The sequence below is a fragment of the Phyllostomus hastatus genome, unplaced genomic scaffold (genome assembly GCF_019186645.2).
Source record: "Phyllostomus hastatus isolate PE091 unplaced genomic scaffold, TTU_PhHast_1.1 phas_contig_58, whole genome shotgun sequence".
NCBI classification, from domain to species: domain Eukaryota; kingdom Metazoa; phylum Chordata; class Mammalia; order Chiroptera; family Phyllostomidae; genus Phyllostomus; species Phyllostomus hastatus.
The window spans coordinates 58,872,519-58,891,286 of record NW_025333916.1 but is presented as its reverse complement, the minus strand read 5'-3'; the positions used below and the strand labels follow the sequence as shown (position 1 = coordinate 58,891,286).

The 18,768-nt window shown below is 42.0% G+C and overlaps 1 protein-coding gene across 2 annotated transcripts in view; it reads left to right on the top strand.

Annotated features, from left to right (window-relative positions):
* Positions 1-16,591, top strand: part of PRKAA1 (protein kinase AMP-activated catalytic subunit alpha 1) — a 32,724-nt gene extending 16,133 nt beyond the window's left edge. The window contains exons 3-9 of one of the 2 annotated variants that reach the window (XM_045847834.1): positions 1,305-1,398; positions 5,010-5,154; positions 6,852-6,939; positions 9,206-9,430; positions 10,919-11,405; positions 11,512-11,638; positions 13,675-16,591. In XM_045847834.1, the coding sequence (XP_045703790.1) occupies positions 1,305-1,398; positions 5,010-5,154; positions 6,852-6,939; positions 9,206-9,430; positions 10,919-11,405; positions 11,512-11,638; positions 13,675-13,919 (1,411 nt within the window). In that variant the 3' untranslated portion in view covers positions 13,920-16,591. The remainder of the gene's footprint in view (positions 1-1,304; positions 1,399-5,009; positions 5,155-6,851; positions 6,940-9,205; positions 9,431-10,918; positions 11,406-11,511; positions 11,639-13,674) is intronic. The other variant, XM_045847835.1, reaches the window with a different exon arrangement.
* Positions 16,592-18,768: the final 2,177 nt, after the last annotated feature.

Genomic DNA, 18,768 nt, shown 5'->3' with positions numbered 1-18,768 from the left:
GCAGCGGTTTGCTAGGACAGCGTTCAACCGGAGTCAGTGAGCCTCGCTGGAGTTCGTGCAGCGAAAAGGTTTTCTCCCCTGTTGCTTACATCTGATAAAACAGAACTGTTTTGGAGATCAGGCATCCAGTATTTCAGAAGGGCAGTAACATTACTGTTGTTTCACAGTTGTAGGGTTTTCAGATGATTTATTTACTGCCCAGCTTTGTTCTACAGACCGTAAGTTAAAACTGCTGCGACTTTTGTGCTGACCTGGCTGACCCCCAGTTGGTTTCACTCTCACCTCTTCTCATTGACTGAGGTGCTGTGGTTTCAAATAGTGCCCGTGTGCTGATGACCCCTGAACATCCCCTCTGCTTTGAAGCCGCTCCCCTTAACTCCAGGCCCGTGCCCACCGCCTGCTTTAGTCCTCCACGCGGATGTCCACGCAGCACAAGAAATTCCACGCGGCTGAAACTGAGCTCTCTGTTCCCCTCCCAAACCTGCCCTTCCCGCAGTTTTCACCATCTCCGAGAACGTCCAGTTCCTCAGGGTGGAAACTTAACTTCCCGGTTGCTCTCACGTCCACTCTCCATCCCGTTTCTTCCGTCCAGCTCCTTCATCGCCATTAGCCCCGTCTGAGTTGCCTCCATGTTGCGCAGGGACGGCTGCCGTGGCTCCTGCATCCGCCTTGACTGCCTGTGGTCAGTTCTTCCTGATGCTGCCACAGCTAAGGTGTGACTGGGCCAGACCACACGCCTGCTTTGTTTAAAACCTTCCTCTCCCTTGGAGTAAGAGCCAGAGCTCTATCATGGCTCGTAAGGTTCTCTGTCCTCAGGTCTCCAGTTACCTCTTCAGCTCCACATCTGTTTCTCTATCCCAGCTCACCCTGCTAGCCGTCTTACCATTGCTTGAACGTGCCAGGCAGGCTCCCACCTGGGGGATGCCCTTTGTGCTTGCTGTTCCCTCTGCCTGGGTCACCTTCTTTCTAGGCAGAGGCACAGTTTACTCCCTGACTTCCATGAGGCTCTGCTCAAATATTGCTTTATCCGAGAGGCCTTCCTTGAACGCTCCATGTGAGAGATGACCCTCCATTTGCTCTTTCTCTTCCTAGCATGTTCCACTCCCTGACGTATTGCCTGTCCATTTCATGTTTGTTTCCTGGCTCCTAGAAGGTGAGGGACAGGAGGGCAGAGAAGTTTTTTTTCCTGCAGTTTCCCCAGCTCTTAGTGCAGTACCTGGAATATTGTAGGCACTTAGTAAACATTTACTGAATGAATGGACATGCATGTTTTAACGTTGGCAGGCAATGTTTTCTCTCACCAGGTACCAGGTCATCAGTACACCTTCTGACATTTTCATGGTGATGGAATATGTCTCAGGAGGAGAGCTATTTGATTATATCTGTAAAAATGGAAGGGTAAGCAGTTCCAATTTAATCCTGTATCTGTTTTGTAACTCCCCTTGTCCCTTACTAGTTTTAAGATACTCGAAAGCAATTTTGTTAAGAGGTCTATTTAATAATCTTTTCCCTTAGTCATATATTTGTCTAGAATCATAGGTTATTAGAGCTAGTAAGGACCTTATAGATTATTTTTGTAGTCAGTTTACAGAGATGTGGAAAGGGGGACTCACAGTGTATGTATTTGCTCAAGGTCATGTGACATATTAATGACAGAATCGTAATGAGACCCCAGAACTCACGATCCTCAGACTTCATGCTTTGGGGCCTACAAATGCTTTCAATATATGTCTTAAAGTTCTGTATATATTTAATCCTTACAAAATGTTCTTCAATACTTAAGGAGCTAGGCCATGCTGGTTGACCCTAGCCGCCTTTAGGTTGCATTCCTTTCTTGGTTTCAGAAACCTGATGTACCTAAAGTAGCAAGTACAGGCTCCGTGAAGGAGGTAGGAATCAGACGGAAAGAATTTGGAGTTGGAAGGAGCTTTAGCAGACATTTGAGCAGTGTCTTAAGTTCCAGATACAAAAACTGAGCCCCGCCCCGCCCCACCCCCACCTGTTCTCACACCCAGGCTGTGTGGCCCGCAGAAGCCCCTCCCCGGAAGAGCTGTGTCTAGAACTGCGAGTCCTTTCTGTTTCCTTCCCGATCTAAAGTTCTTCGCATCCTTCGTTCATTCATCCTGCGTAGCATATGTTTACTTTCGTGAGACTCAACTCATTCTCCAAGTTAATTCTGATTAGCCATTTCCTGACATGGTTCATTTAAATTCTAGATATTGTACTTCTCTGTCCACTGTACTGCCTCCCCCTCCCAGCCCTCTGTCCCTTTCTGCCTGGAAAAAATGGAAACAGGCGCAAGTCGAAGTGGAATCTTTGTTTTCTTTTCTGTATTTCTTTTTCTGTCTTTCTTTTTTTTGGTCAGTTTGCTTTATGGGAATTTTCTTCAGTTTTTATCTGTTGCTTATTAAAGTTTCAGTTGTCGTTTTTCTATTTCAAGATCTTGCTTGCTTCCTGAAATTTTCTCTTTAAATAGCCTATTTTTTTCTTCTACAAATGTGATCTTCTTTATCTGTCTGAAGATGACAGTTACATTTTTCCCCGTGTTCCCTGCGCTGTTCCTGTACGCGCCGTGCTCCCTGCCTCACTGCGCTGCTGTCATTCACGTCACTGGTCTTCGTCCTCTGTGCATGGGCCCCTCCTCGTGGGTCGTGGGTCGCCCCTTCCTCGGAGAAGGCGGCACTAAATGCGGAGCTCCTGCGGGCGGAGCTTCCTGCGGGTGGAGCTTCCTGACGGGCGGGCCTCCCCGAGGGTGATGAGGTTGCGACCTGGCCGTGGTGTTGGGACACACCCAATGTCAGTGATTATGAACATCTTTCCCCGGATCAGATGGTCGCTCCCAAAGAAACCGCCCGAGCTCCCCGGAGTGCCAGCCTAGCGGCCAGCCCCCTGGATGGGGCGGAGGCTGCAAGGTGTTCCTAGTGCGTGTGTCCACTTTCACCGAGTCCCCCGTCTTCCTTCTGGTGCCTCGTCCCTGCCTCGGAGTCCTTGAGGACAGAGCTGGGTCCGCCTTACCGAAGAATAAACTGCGGGTCTCCCTCCCCAGTAGAGGGGAGTTTGAAGTTCCTTTCTTCCCTCGCTCCGGCCTTCAGAAACTCCCAGCACTTCCGACCGCTGAGTGTGACCGCTGAGTGTGCGGGGGTCTGGGCAGGGGCAGGCTCAGGACCGCCCTCCACCCCACCCCTGGGGGCGTGTGCCCCGGGCTCCTCTGGCCCCTGACGTGTTAACCGCTGTGCCCCCGCTCTCCAGTGTGGCCCCTCTTGACCTGCCGTCCCCTCTCCGGGTCTGTGTGTCCTTATCTGGTCACGTCACCTCGGCAGTAGTTCCGGGAGCGGAAGCAGACGGCTCCGCCGGCTCCGCGTAACCGGAAGTGTGCTTCGTCTTCTCTAGTCTTCCGCCGCGGTTTCCGCCTTCATCCTTGGTGCTGTGCGATTATTGACACAGTGTGGTCTTCATTTTTGCGGCCTATCTGCTTGTGTTACCACTTACCTTTTGTTTAATCCGTTAAGTTTTCTTCTCTTTCACATGTAGAATGCATCCTTTATTTCATTTAGTATATTGGATATAAAGTATTAAAAAATGAACCTTCATTTCTTCTAGAAGCAAAGGTGTTAGATTGCTAATGCATTAGTATTTTTTTGGAGGAAGGACATCTCATAGCACTTCGGTAGTTTTAATTCTGCATTAAAAAGTTATTTCATCCCTTCTCCCTGGTTGTCCATGTCACTGAAGGTATGAAAGTCTGGTCCGAGAATGCTCATTTGTGATCTGTGTTACAGACTGCGTATTAGACTCCTTCGCCCAGCGGAATTGATAGCTTCTTATTAACTATGACTTGTCAGGGGCAAGCCTGTCTAAGTAATGATTATGGGAAACAGGTAAAATAAGAAAATGCAGAAATAGAGATACATGGAAAGAGAATTTTATTTTATTTTATTTTTTATCCTCGCCCGAGGACATTTCTCCATTGCTTTTAGAGAGAGAGAATGGCAGCGGGGGCGGGGGGGAGAGAGAGAGAAAGAGACAGACAGACAGACAGACAGACAGACGTTGATATGACAGGGGAACAGTGTCTGGGGTGCTGCGCCTACACACCGGGGGCGGGGCCTGCGCCCGGATCCGGGCCGTGTGCCCTGACGGGGATCGAGCCTGTGGCCGGTGCTCCAACCAACTGAGCCACACCGGCCAGGCTGGAAACGTAATTTTTAAAAGAGTGTTTTAAAAAATGTGTCTGCGGGAAAATGGAGACAACTGTTCCTGAACAACAATAAAAAAAAGAAAAAAAATTAAAAATTAAATATTGACCTAAAAAATGTATTTGCGGCATAATTTTTTCAGTAAGCAGATTAAAGATAAAGGCTTTTATATTTTTATAAAATAAATGAAATTAGGGTTTTCTTTAGTTAAAATTGGAATGTCTTTTATTTCAGAACATACAATAAGATGGTTGCTTGCTAATTCATTAGCAGTGCTTAAATGTTAATTCCTCATGCAGCTTAAAATAGTATCCCCACCACAGTGTAACTCTCTGTGTCCTTATCCTGCTTTACTTTTCTCCAGAGCACTATCACTCACTCGTTCATTTAATTGTCTGTTTTTATCAACTGTGTGAGGTCCTCTGTTTTATTTGTTGCTGTGTATCATTCAACGCCCCGTGGTACAGTGACGATGAAACGTTTTGACCTCGTGGGGGAAAGCACGCCTAGTTTCCAGCGGAACCTGGCGTGAGCTGAGCTGGCTCGTGGGACGGGAAGGAGCGCAGGCTGGGGCGGTGCGTCGGGGCAGCGCTGACGCCGGTAGGGTGCCGGGCCGCCGGTTCGGTTCCAGGGCCCCCTGAGCGCGCCTGGTCCGGGCTGCGCGGCCCTCCTGTGCATTTCGAAAGTATCTGACAAGTGAGGTTCATTTGGAAGGGTTCGTGCATTTCCTGCAGTTCTATGGCTTGGGGACTGATAGGTAGAAGCATTACTTGTGAAAGCCACACTTTTAAGATGTCTCTCTACTTTCCTTAGCTGGATGAAAAAGAGAGTCGACGTCTTTTCCAACAAATCCTCTCCGGCGTGGATTACTGCCACAGGCACATGGTGGTCCACAGGGACCTGAAGCCGGAAAATGTCCTGCTCGACGCTCACATGAACGCGAAGATAGCTGACTTCGGTAAGGGGTTTTACGGTTTCCTCCGGTCGCTGCGGTTAACGGACGTGCGTCTTCAGATAACGTTTACTTTTGGGTAATGGACCGAGTTTCCCAGAGTAGTGTATCGTCACTGTTCAGCTCACGAGCACGTATACAAAGGAGAAAATAAGGAATTCTCTTTTCTTAGCTCTGTGTCTTTAAAATTGAGTTGTGTGACAGTAGCTAAACAATTTAAGTTGGTGGCAGTAGAGACATTATTTGACAGAGCCTGTTAGCGTGAAAGAGGAGTTAGCAACCTCTTACCAGTGTGTCCTTTTGATCAGCTATGGAGCGAGAGGAGAGAGCCTAGGAGGGAGTTATGCAAGCGTTGAAAGCCAGAAGGTAAACTATATGAATAAAATTATTTTAGGGAAAAAAGGCATTTTTTTAAAGTCTGATGCTAGTTTTTTTTAAAAAAAATTATTTATTTTTTAGAGAGGGAAGGGAGGGAGAAAGAGAGAGAAACATCAATGTGGTTGCTGGGGGCCGTGGCCTGCAACCCAGGCATGTGCCCTGACTGGGAATCGAACCTGCGATGCTTTGGTTCGCACCCCACGCTCAATCCACTGAGCTATGCCAGCCAGGATGAAAAAAGGCATTTTTTATTTTATTTATTTACTTTTTAGAGAGAGGGGAAGGGCGGGAGATAGAGAGGGAGAGAAATGTGGACATGTGAGAGAAACATCCATCCGTTGCCTCTCACACACCCCTAGCTGGAGACCTGGCTCACAACCCAGGCATATACCCTGACTGGGAATCGAACCGGCGACCTTTTGGTTTCCAGGCTGGCACTCAATCCACTGAGCCACACCAGCCAGGACAAAAAAAGGTATTTTAAATGATAGAAAACCAATTTCAACTTGAGAAAAACGTCATTTCAGCTTGAGGAACATTATATGGATCATCAAAATAAATTTACTTGCCCTTTATTTTTTATATAAATTGCCATCAACATTATTAAATCTGAGTGAAAAATGAATCTCTGCAACTTTCTTTTGCTTAGCTCCAGTTCAAATCAGAGGAGAGTCTTATATTTTCCTCAGTTTTGAATATATATATATATTTTTCAGTGTATAGAGATTCACTGAGTAGTGCCAGCCAGCCCTAAGCTATTATTTTTTTGTTTTGTTTTGTTCTTTGGTAGTTGACTACATTATTTGACTTTCTCGTACCACAACTGTGATCATCATTTTCATAGAGGACATTTTTGAGAAGGCAGAGGTGTCTTTTTGGAATAAAGCTATGAGGAAACTCAAAGCTTTATTCAAAGCTTTGATTTCTGAAAAAGCTTTGATTTCTGAAATTATTATATCTTATTAAAGAATCAGAACAGGGGTTAAGAGAAACTTAATTCTTCTACTCTGTTCTACATTTTTCCTTAGTAATTTCTGTACTAATAAAATTTAAACATGAAGTTTATTCTAGTAAGCACAATAACAAATAGCTTACTATATACACATTAAATTCCCAAAGTACACTAATTTTAAATGTTGAAATACATGACAAATTTTAGGGCATAGTGGCAAAATTTGGGAATGGAAAAGACTATAGAATTTTGTTGGAGCAAAGAGTAAAGTGATTTATTTCCTTAATGCAAACTCACTTGTATTGTTTAACGGAGTTTTGCTTTTATTTTTGTCCTTGGGAAATCCTGAGTAGTTGATTTTGTGCATTTTCAGGTCTTTCAAACATGATGTCAGATGGTGAATTTTTAAGAACAAGTTGCGGCTCCCCCAACTATGCTGCCCCAGAAGTAATTTCAGGAAGGTAGTATCTGACGCCCCCACCCTCAGTGTGTTTGTGATGGTCGTTTTCGCCTGGGTTTTGTTAGGCTGTCGTGCCTGGAATGTGTAATTTTGATGAAAGGAGAGAGACTTAAGGGTTATTCTTTTCTTATCCAGAAAATGTTCTAAGAATAAAACATTATAATTAAGGACTCCATTTATGGAGGAAAATATTGGTATGCAAAGTCAATATTATATTAAAGTAGTTAGATGAGAATACTTATTTTCCTGGTAGAAGAAGTTGAAGCTTTAACAATAGCGAGTTTAAAGATAGGTATGACATTAAAAACTTGAATAATACAGAAATATCTAATCGTTAGAGTGATTTACTGTTTACTTAGATGAAGAATTAAAAGTATAGTATGTAGCTTTAATTTTTCAAATAGATGGTATTTTATCGTGGCTTAAGGTTTTAGGATAAGGGTCTTGGAGAATTGGACTCAAGTATTAATAAAATCTTCAGACTCCGTTCATTTTGAATTTTCATTTAAAAAATCTTTTAGAGACTGCAAAATTATTTAAAAAAATGTAACCTCTCAATTTACTAACCTAATGTTTGAGAAGATGAGAATTTTTGTAAGATACAGCTTTTTGAATAGTTTAGACAACAGGGAAATTTAAATTTTTTAAGTAAGAGTAATTGTTCACTATACCACTGAAATTCAAAACAGAAGGTTGATTTTGTTTACTAGTTTTTATAATTAACTTTTAAGAACTTTTATTTAAAACATGTTTCTTTGTCTGAATGTTTCACATCCTGCTTAATTCACAATGCGGAGACATTATAGTGCTTTCTTTCGATGACCATAAGCTTGCTTGCCTAGCCCGCTCAGAGAAATTACATTTCTGTCAAGTCATTACTATGAATAAGGCAAAAGTATCCTAAATTTAGATTTATCAAGCTTTATCGTTTTATATTAATGTTTAAAAATCTTTTAATAACTGTTCCATTTGTGTTGTCTCAGTTCTTTAGGGGATAAAACAATTCAGGACCGTGGATACTGGGAGCAGGGTTAAATACATAGACACAAGTTATTGTAGTCGCGCATATATGCAATGGGCCATGACGGAAGTCTGATTTTCTTGGTTTGCATAAGGCCTTTCTGTAAGGTCGTATGAATGGAAACTTTTACTTTCAAAACAGTGCTTATTGATCAGTACAACAATTTATTTGACAATTTAAATAAATCCTTTCTCTGAAGCCCAACTTTGAATGGGTTATCTAACTAGTCTCCAACTAGGCTGGTCAGTTGGCTACAGTGTATTGCAAACAGAGTCGTCTGTGAACCAGTTAACTTGGCTTCCTTCCCCAGCCTCAGGCCAAGGTCACTTACTCCCTCCTCTGTAACCAAACTGTGAGGGCTTTAAATTCAGTGACGATATGTTTGTTCAAGGTTTGGCCTTACTGGTTGGATCTCATGAGGACTGTACTAAGGTAGTGAGGACAGAAGTTTAGCTACAGTCTGTAACTTAAAAAAAATTCTTGACTTTTGTTTTCAAAGAAAATACGGATAGAATTAGTATAAAATCTTTATGTGTAGTATTCAGCAGCGATTGTACAAACTATATTCTGACTGATAATTACAAGGGGGGGACCCCCCAAAACCCAGGATTTATTTATAAAAATTGTGTTCTTACTCTAACATGTTTAAACCTCAGTCACCGTCAAAGTGCACTCTATCCGATGCAGTACGCCTACCGAGGTGGTTTGCCACTGCTCAGAGCAGTTTTTGAACTCGTCAGTTGTGATGCCTTTCAGTGCTTCTGCCGTTTCTGTTTCACCTCTTCCACATCGGCAGAATGTTTCTATTTGAGGACTTTTTTTCATCGGGGGAAAGAAAAAAAGTTGCTTAGGGTGAGATGGGGTGCATAGGGAGGGTAGGGCATTGGGGTCGGGCTGCTTTTGGTCAGAAACTGCCGAGCACAGCTTGGTGCGGGCAGGTGCGCTCATAAATCACCCGTCACGAAATGGGCAGACGTGGTGAAAGAGTCTTCCAAAGAAATTCACTGAAGCCCAACGCAGCCTCTCACAACAATGCCAACAGGTGCACCGATACAGATGGGCTCCTAGCACACTCAGCTGATGGGGGAGCCTGTATTACCAGGGGCCCACCTGTCAGAAGATAATTCCAGGTTTTTGGGGGTTTCCCCCTTGTACTTGTTCAGTATCCATTCTTAACATTTTTGCACAGTGACTGACTCTTAAGTCGGCGATGAGCACTTAACCCCGTGGGTGTCTCCTGTTGCAGACTGTACGCAGGCCCCGAGGTAGACATATGGAGCAGTGGGGTTATCCTCTACGCTCTGCTGTGCGGAACCCTCCCATTTGACGACGACCACGTGCCAACCCTTTTTAAGAAGATCTGTGATGGCATCTTTTACACCCCCCAGTATTTAAACCCTTCTGTGATCAGCCTCCTGAAACATATGCTGCAGGTGGACCCCATGAAGAGGGCCACGGTCAAAGACATCAGGTACTAAAGCCGCTTGGGGGTGACCAGATCCGACGGTATCGGTGATGCCAGTGAAGTGAAAGAAGAAGTTACAGGACAGCATGTGCTATTTTTGTGTTAAAAGTAGTGTGTAGAGACACATTTATTTATTTTGTTATTTAAAAAGACACACTATACTGGCTACCTTAGGGAAGGAGGATTGGTAGGAGGGAGGACTTGCAGTTTTTACTTATTTTTATGCATCTTTGTTTTGAAATGATAATAATGAACATTACATTACTTTTTAAATTAAAAAAATAACTAATAGAAAAAGGACACTGGAAGGGTGTTCGATTTTTACAGTGGTTCTCTACACTGTTCTAGAGTGTGCTTTGTATCTGACTTTTATGTATTCCCATTAGGATGAATACTTTTTAGTAGTAAATTTACATGTAGCTATTTGAGTTCTGATCTTATGAATTATATTTTTTCCTTTTGTTCATCTCAAGGAATGAGGACATTTTAATAGTCATTGACATGCATTTTTTGTAGTAGTAGACATTGAATCACATATGAAATTGCTGTTTTGTAGGTAAAAAGTCTGTCAACATGGCCATTTTCATATGGTTCAAACTAATAGCTTAAATAAGACAAAAGTGATGGTGACAAATTTACTTCTCAAATTTTAACATATATTTCATTTTATTTCTAGAGAGAGGGGAAGGGAGGGAGAAAGAGGAAAAGAAACATCGATGTGCGAGAGAAACATCGATTGGGTTGCCTCTGGTATACGCCCCAAATGGGGACCAAATCCACCACCCAGGCATGTGCTATGACTGGGAATCAAACTGGCGACCTTTCTCTTTGCAGGAAAATGCCCAGCCAACTGAGCCACAGAGGTCAGGGCTGAGTGAGCCACTTCTGATGATGACTTTTAAAATTTGCTGCAGATAATGTTTCTTCTACCATTCTGTATTCCCCCCTTCCCCCCGCCCCATGGGAATTTCTCTTTGGAGAGTGTCACTAGACGGCACATTTCTCCAAGATGGAGCGACAAGGAAGGAGGAAATCGGGTGCAGATCTGGGATAGGAAACAAGGAAACGTTAGGGAGGTGGAGAAGGAGGAAGGGTTACTTGGGCGTGCAGAGCTTGGGTCTTCTCCCTCCGCTCCGTGTGCTGCAGACCGGCCAAAACGGGTGCAAAGGTCAGGGCGTGGGTTCACCAGCTGATGAAAGGGACGAATCACGTTCTCTAAGATTTACATTTTGGAATATCTAAGTGAGAGATGCTTTTTCTTGTTAACATATTTTTACAATTTAGATGTAACCTAAAGTATCTACATTTCTTTTCCTGTTACTACAGCAATGCTTTCTCCCTCTTAAAATCCGAGGGAGGCTGCAGCATTTCCTCTGATATATACAGTGAAATGTGAGCCAGAAAGTCTCAGTTTAAAAAAGATGATAATACCGTCTCATTTTCCGTCTTGTCTCTACTCAAAATCCTTCTCCTGGCCCTGCCTTTTTCTCTCAGGGAGCATGAATGGTTTAAGCAGGATCTTCCCAAATATCTCTTTCCTGAGGATCCGTCATATAGCTCAACCATGATTGACGATGAAGCCTTAAAAGAAGTGTGTGAGAAATTTGAGTGCTCCGAGGAGGAGGTCCTCAGCTGCCTCTATAACAGAAACCACCAGGACCCTTTGGCGGTCGCCTACCACCTCATCATCGATAACAGGAGGATAATGAATGAGGCCAAGGATTTTTACTTGGCGACGAGCCCACCTGATTCTTTTCTCGATGATCACCATTTGACTCGGCCTCATCCTGAAAGAGTACCCTTCTTGGTCGCTGAGACACCAAGGGCACGCCATACCCTTGATGAGTTAAATCCACAGAAATCCAAACACCAAGGCGTAAGGAGAGCAAAATGGCATTTGGGAATTAGGAGTCAGAGTCGACCAAATGATATCATGGCAGAAGTCTGTAGAGCAATTAAACAACTGGATTATGAATGGAAGGTAGGACGGTAGGAAAGGGCGTTCTGACTATTAGTACGTTTGCAAACTTGTAGCGTTTTGTAGAAGAATGGCTTTTGACGTTGTCTTTGTCCACACGGTACGCTAGGTTGTAAACCCATACTATCTGCGAGTCCGAAGGAAGAATCCTGTGACGAGTACATACTCCAAAATGAGCCTGCAGTTATACCAAGTGGATAGTCGAACGTATTTACTGGATTTCCGAAGTATTGATGGTATGTATGTCACAAAGCACCATAGAGGCATATTAGATTTGGTTACCTGACTTGGCTTTTTAGTCTTTGATTCTTTTGAAGCTTTTTGAATCCTTTCTAGTAACTCAATAGCAAAAAAAATGTAAAATGTGAGATTTTGTGCCTTTGTGATGTCAACATCTATGAGTCTTGTTATTCTTGTAATCTTAGAGCACATTGACTTTTTAAGATTATCTTGTAGATTCCTTAAAGCCAGATGCAGTCTGGTCCTAAAGTGGTAGTTTTTGTTACATTTCTGTTTTTTTGGATGTGGTTCATTCTGATAAGATAAAATGTTTGCCTTTTTAAAAAAGATTTTATTTATTTTTCAACAGAGGGGAAGGGAGAGAGAAAGAGAGACAGAAACATCAATGTGTGGTTGCCTCTCACGTGGTCCCCATTGGGGACCTGGCCTACAACCCAGGCCATGTACCCTGACTGGGAATCGAACTGGCGACCCTTTGGTTTGCAGCCCACGCTCAGTCCACTGAGCTACACCAGCCAGGGCAGATAAAATATTTTACTTAGAAATAATCGTTGCCTTTTCTGTAAGTTTTCATTAAATAATTTTTATATCTGATATTTAATAAAATGTTTATCTTTTTCATTTAAGGATTAGAATATAGTTATTAGCTTTTAGAGTTGAGTGAAAAGGCACTGTAAGTGGATTCGATTAGTAGCTCATAGGACAAGGAATTATTTGCAGGGTACAGTTTCTTGCAGGGTGCCTGAGAGAGACCTATTTGTAGGGGCTTCTGGTTGTTTTCCTCCTCTGAACTACCTCTTCCTCCCAGCCTGGCAATAGAGACATAATCAGAGACAGCATCTTTTGTAATTTTTGTGATAGTTACATGATTCTGATGTTACTTACCTTTCAAAAAGTGTGCTTAAATGTTTATGGCCTTTCTTCATTGGCCAAATCAATTGAGTTAAGATGTGTTGTCATTTTTGTTCATCTAAGATTGTATGGAATTGTCAGGTGAGATTCACCTATGAATTTTTTATCTTCTTTATAAACTCAAAGATAGTATCTACATAGTATCAGAAAGAGACAGATGAGCTGTGATATGCTGGCCAAACCTGTTTGCTTATCTTTATGTCCAAAGGGTATTTATCCGCTAACGTGTCCTAATGCGGTCTGAGATCTGGAAAGGGTTTTACTTTTCTCATTGGATTTGGATCAGATTCTCAACCTTAGCACCTAGGTTTACCAGTGCAATGACCATTTATTGTTTTTGTGTTGTGTTCTTAACTTTAGTTTTTTCCTGCTTTTGATCATTGCCATGATTTGGTGCATTGTTGCTCCTTTATGAGACCTTGAATCCAATAGGAAGAGAAAAAGGAGCGTGAAAAGCACCAGGATGACTTGGGTTCTCTCTTCATTTGTTACCTGTGGGAAGTCACTTAACTTTGGGGGGTTTCTTTTCATATTGAAAAAACAAGGAGTTGGATGAGATGATTTCCAAAATATCTTCAGAGTGCATTTATTCTGTGACTTCATTTCAGAGGGGTTAATTTTTATTGCTAGGGGAAGATGTCTATGAAGCCACAAGTTATTAGTTTATTGGGCTCTTAATCTTGGACTGCAAGACTGATGAGTAGCTACGTACTGTACCCAGTCTTGATTAGCCACCAGGAGAGCACCTGTGTGTGAAAAAGGTGAGTGATTTCACACAGGTGCTTTTCCTCTGTTTGAGAAAGTATTCAAAATAGACATGCTCTTGTTAGCTGGTCAATGGCCACACTCAAAGAAGAAAATGAAACACTATTAAAAATATTTTTTGGCCCTGGCTGGCGTAGCTCAGTGGATTGAGCGTGGGCTGTGAACCAAAGCATCGCAGGTTTGATTCCCAGGCAGGGCACATGCCTGGGTTGCAGGCCATGGCCCCCAGCAACCGCACATTGATGTTTCTCTCTCTCTCTCTCAAAATAAATAAATAAAATCTTTAAAAAAATTTAAAAAAATCTTTTTTAGTGGTGTAATGGATTATAATAAATTGAATTGTTTTTTTACCCAGATGAAATTACTGAAGCCAAGTCAGGGACCGCTACACCACAGAGGTCGGGATCAGTTAGCAACTATCGCTCTTGCCAAAGGAATGACTCGGACGCTGAGGCTCAAGGAAGATCCTCAGAAGCTTCTCTTACCTCATCTGTGACCTCACTTGACTCTTCTCCTGTTGACTTAACTCCAAGACCCGGAAGCCACACAATAGAATTTTTCGAGATGTGCGCGAATCTAATTAAAATTCTTGCACAGTAAACCTAAAACTTTGCTTATTTCTTTGATAGCAATAAGCATGCATAATAAATCATAGCCAAATGCTTCCATTTATAATCAAGTTACACATCACTATAACTGAGGATCGGCCCTTTGGAATGTATTTCGCACAGGGACTGGAACGCGATTCATAGTTAAAACCCTAATGTGCAAGAATGAATTAAGATAATTTTGTTCTTTGTTCAGCAGGCATACCGCATAATATAATATACACAATGAATTGTAGGTCTCTCAGGCTCACTTGATTTTTGGCTATTTTATATTTAGTTGTACACAGGGCTTTGTAGAATATTAATTTACCATAAAGGCCTTCATCTATTATCCCATGTTGTGTTATATATTTGCTTCATAAATTCAATAAATATTTGCCTAGAATCCTCAGAGAACTTTATAGGCGAGTTTTGTTTCCTAGGCTCGTTCACGTGAGTAGCAGGTACCTTCCGACGGCAGGGAGAGTGTGGGTGACTCCTCCATGCCCCCCCTCGGTCTGCTGCAGTGTGGGGTGAGTCCCGTCAGAGCCATGCAGGCCCGTGGAGGTTCTCTCTCTAGCTTTGTTCAGTCAAAAAAAAAAAAAACACACACGGAATTAACATATCGAGGTGTTCTAGGCACTAAGTTTAATCGTAACAATTTGTCCTGTTATATTCTGTACATAAATGGCTCTTTGCGTCCCCAGAGCCAAGTTGCATATGCTGTAAATAATCATGTGGTTTTTGCCAACCTCACAGATTCCTCTGCACTTGTCCGTCAGTGTTGAATGTGTGCAAACACTTCTTGTTACTCGATTATGTATCTTTCAAATTGATTCAGTGCACAGAAAGAAACATCTCTTACCAACTATTTAAATGTCCAGATACGACTTTCCCCCCAGATTTGATTATAAACATTTTTACATGTGTATCCACCACATGGATTCGATGCTTGTTAACATGTTGCCACGTCTGCTTTATATCTAGTTGTGTATATAGATCTGGTTATACATATATGTGTATATAGGATACGCTCTTCTTCCCTGAACCATTTGGATGTTGCAGACATACCCATCGGCCCTCCACACGTCAAGCGTGTTCTAAAAATAATGATGCTTGTCCTTAAAAAGCCATCCTATTATAAACATAATCCCCTCATGTCAGCTGATCGTGCATATTTAGATGCCTCACTTGTTCTCCAGATTTCTTTTATAGCTGGTTATTCCAAACCAGGTCCAGTTCCAGTTTACACATTGCATTTGGTTGTGTCTCCTTAGTCGGGTACGACATTTTGATGAAATACGGAACAAATTGGACAGTTCTAAACGGTCATCTTTGTTTTGAATTTTAATTCCTTTTTAAAAAGTGGTATTATGGGAACTGCCTAAAGACACTTTATTTTTCTGAGATTTCTCATTTATTTTGTTTTTGTTGCTCTTAGTAATAGCATTACATAATAGGTATAAATGAAGATTTAAAGTCACCTCAGATAAAATTAGTATCATGTATGCTAGTTAAAAATAAAAATATTACCCATATTTGCCTTATACTATTTTAACTTCAAGAAATTGGTATTTTTCCTATTAATCAGTTTTCCATTACAACAGCGTTATCTTTTTTTCCCTTTCAAGACTACTTGTTAATGTGGGGTTTTTGTGTTTGTTTGTTTTTTATTTTTTTTGCAAATACATTGAGCGCCTGTGTAATTAGACAATAATATACTCAGATGTCATGAGAGCTCACATAGTTACTTTTGTTGTAGGTTTGGCTCCAGCACCCCTGGAAACATGCACTGAATTCAAAAGAAAAATCTTGGCTTCTTTTTGCCCAGGGCTGCTTCTGTTCAATTTGGAATCTGGAAGCTATATAAAATGATAGCAGTTCCATTTAAACATAAGTTCAAAACTGTGTTCTAACTTGAATGTGGTCCCTTTGTTTTGAAGATACTGATTTTAAGTAGGTCTCTAAATGCAACATTTGTTCCTGATGTTAAGAACAGACAACTGTATTTTTGAAGTTACAAATCTGTATATAGAACTAAGACATTGTTGTAATGTCTCTATAAGCTGTTGTGGGTGGGTGGGGAGCAAATGGAGGAACCAATTCAAGAGGACCTTCCAAAAATTGTTAATTTTGTAAACTTTGCTTCTTTTTAAGTTATTGTGATTCCTTTTAGTTACTCAGTTGTATTGTGAAGATATTTAAATACTGCACTTGTACAAATAGTATGATAAATGCATGGACTATTGCAGTAAATTCTTTTTTAAGCTGGGATATTTGAAATGACAACTTTTGGTTGCGTGTGTAAAGGTTGCACCAGAATTTTCACAAATTTATTGTAGTTTGCAAATTCTTACTAATTGAAGATGTAAAGGAGTCAATGCAAATGATTTTTAATCTTTTTTTATTATCTTTTCAGCAATTTATATTTTTTGTGATTTTATGCAACCATATTTTTACTTTGTTTTGACAACTGAAAGATGTATAAGGTTTTTGCCAGAAATGTACTATATACATAGTTTTAAATATAACAGATTTTACTGAAATGTAAAAATTTTGCCATTAAAGTAAATGATTTCTCTCTGAGAGGAATTTTTCTACCAGGTTGGGGGACATGGGAGCTTAATATATCATATCTAATTTAAAATAATGTCACTGAAATAAACTCCATTGCTTTTACTTTGATTATATTTTCTCTTGAGATGCTTTTATAGTTTTTCAGTTTTAAATGACTTGATACAAACAGTTCTGCCCCCTTGCCCCGCCCTTTTTGACCCCGTGGTGGCACCATTCACAGACGCAGGTCTCTGCCTCTGGGGCCTGACCGGCACCTTTGGATGAAAGAGAAATGTGTGTTGTCTGAACCTTACCTGACTCCTTCCATTGCCTACCTGCACAGTGGAGATCTCCCTTTCCTGTTGACTTCTGACCAGATGATGAGATCCCACATACAACACAACTATAAATTGATTGTAGAAATCAATGTTGGTGGTGCAGTATTCTGAGACATGTTCATATGTGTTTGGAATGGAGTATATTTAAGTATATAATTTAAAATACGTAGATTTAGAAAATGGATAATGAAGAAAACATCTTTCATCTGTTACAATGTGCTTAGCTTTTTTTAACCTCTGGGAAAACGAAATAAAAGAATACAGCCCTTCATGGCTGACCATCCGTACACCTTCCTTTTAAAACAGTGTGCCTAAATATAAAATACAGTGCTCGAACAAACTTTAACATTCAAACATTGTAATTTTTGTCTCAACTAAGTTAGCTTTGATTTCACCTAAAAATCAACCACCCAAACAAAATATTTAAAAATATATGATAAAAGCCAACGCATTTACCATTTCTCTCTAGCTTCTAACATTAGATTTAGTTAGAACTCCACTACTGGTAGAATTCAGTTAGAATTAAATGTACTCCACGTGGTTTTGATAGGCAAGGTTTGTACTAAATCCGTGAGTTCCATCAACCTTTTTACTCCTCACCCAAGGACATGCTTACTGATTCTAGAGGGAGGGGAAGGGAGGGGTAGAGGTACATGGATGTGCAAGAGAAACATCCACCTGCTGCCACTCCTGCGCGCCGCGACCAGGGACTGAACACCACAACCCAGGCCTCTGCCCAGACTGTTGGATCAAGAGGTAACCTGCAGCTTTGTGGGGCAGCGTCCAACCGGCTGAGCCACATCGGCTAGGACGCTTTTCGACCTTTTCCATCTCATGGCACACGTAAAACTACTAGAATTCTGCAGCCCACCCCAAAAATGTATTTTGCTGATCTGACAAAAAAGTAATAATTTTGATTGATTCACTCTGGATGGCTGTGTTGGCTGGATATTGTGTTGGCTGTTTCCGCTGTCACTTTTTTTAAAAAACACTTTATTTTTAGAGAGAAGGGAAGGGAGGGAGAGAAACATTGGCCCGCAACCCAGGCATGCACCCTGACTGGGAATAGAACTCGCGACCTTTTGGTTTGCAGGCTGGGGCTCAGTTCACTGAGCCACACCAGTCAGGGCAACTTCATGCATCATTTGATTATTCTGTGAAATACATCCCCTCCTACGGCTGCTGTGAACCAGGCACTACCCATGTGACCCCCTGGCATACAACCAGCCCTGAGTGCCTTGGGTAGATGGGTGCATTTTAAAGACTTTTATAGAGGTATATGCAGAAAAGCGCACAAACCGTAAGTGTGGCTTGAATTTTCAGGGTTTTAGGTTTGTGGTGAGTGAACACGGTATGTAAACCTCTACCCAGCTTAAGAAACACGGTCCCCATCTTAGTGTCTCTATAATTTAGAACAGAAGCGACGTCCTGTAATTAGCACGAACAGCCCGGGTGCAGAGGGGGAAGGAACCACGGGAATGGGTGCCAGGAGCAGGAGGGCCCCCGCGGTCCTGCGCTGACCGCCTTTGATCTACAGGTTCACTTACGCAGCCCTGACGAATGCTGATGCCTTTTAATCCAACCATATACATACAAGTCACACCTCCTATCACCCGTGATGACCTCCGAAAAGTATGGAAGTGTTGGGGAGCTGTCAAGATCCTTATGGCAGATGTTTTCCAAAAACCACAGTTTTTGTTTCAATGTTCGAATTGTATCATTGGCAACACGACCACTTGTTTTCTTGCAAGAAACAGGCTCCCTTTGTTCAATGTCAAGAGAAGGCCCGGCAACTACCTAAGCCTGGAATAGCCAGCCGGTCCATCCGTCGTGGGTAGAAGTTATGCCCCAATGAAGCTGTGGGCACTTCGGTCCGGGAGGCGATCTCACAGGCGCCTGTACGGGGACCTCACACTTCAGGGTGCAGCACCAGTACCCCGTGAGTAACCCCTCCTCCTACAGAGCATT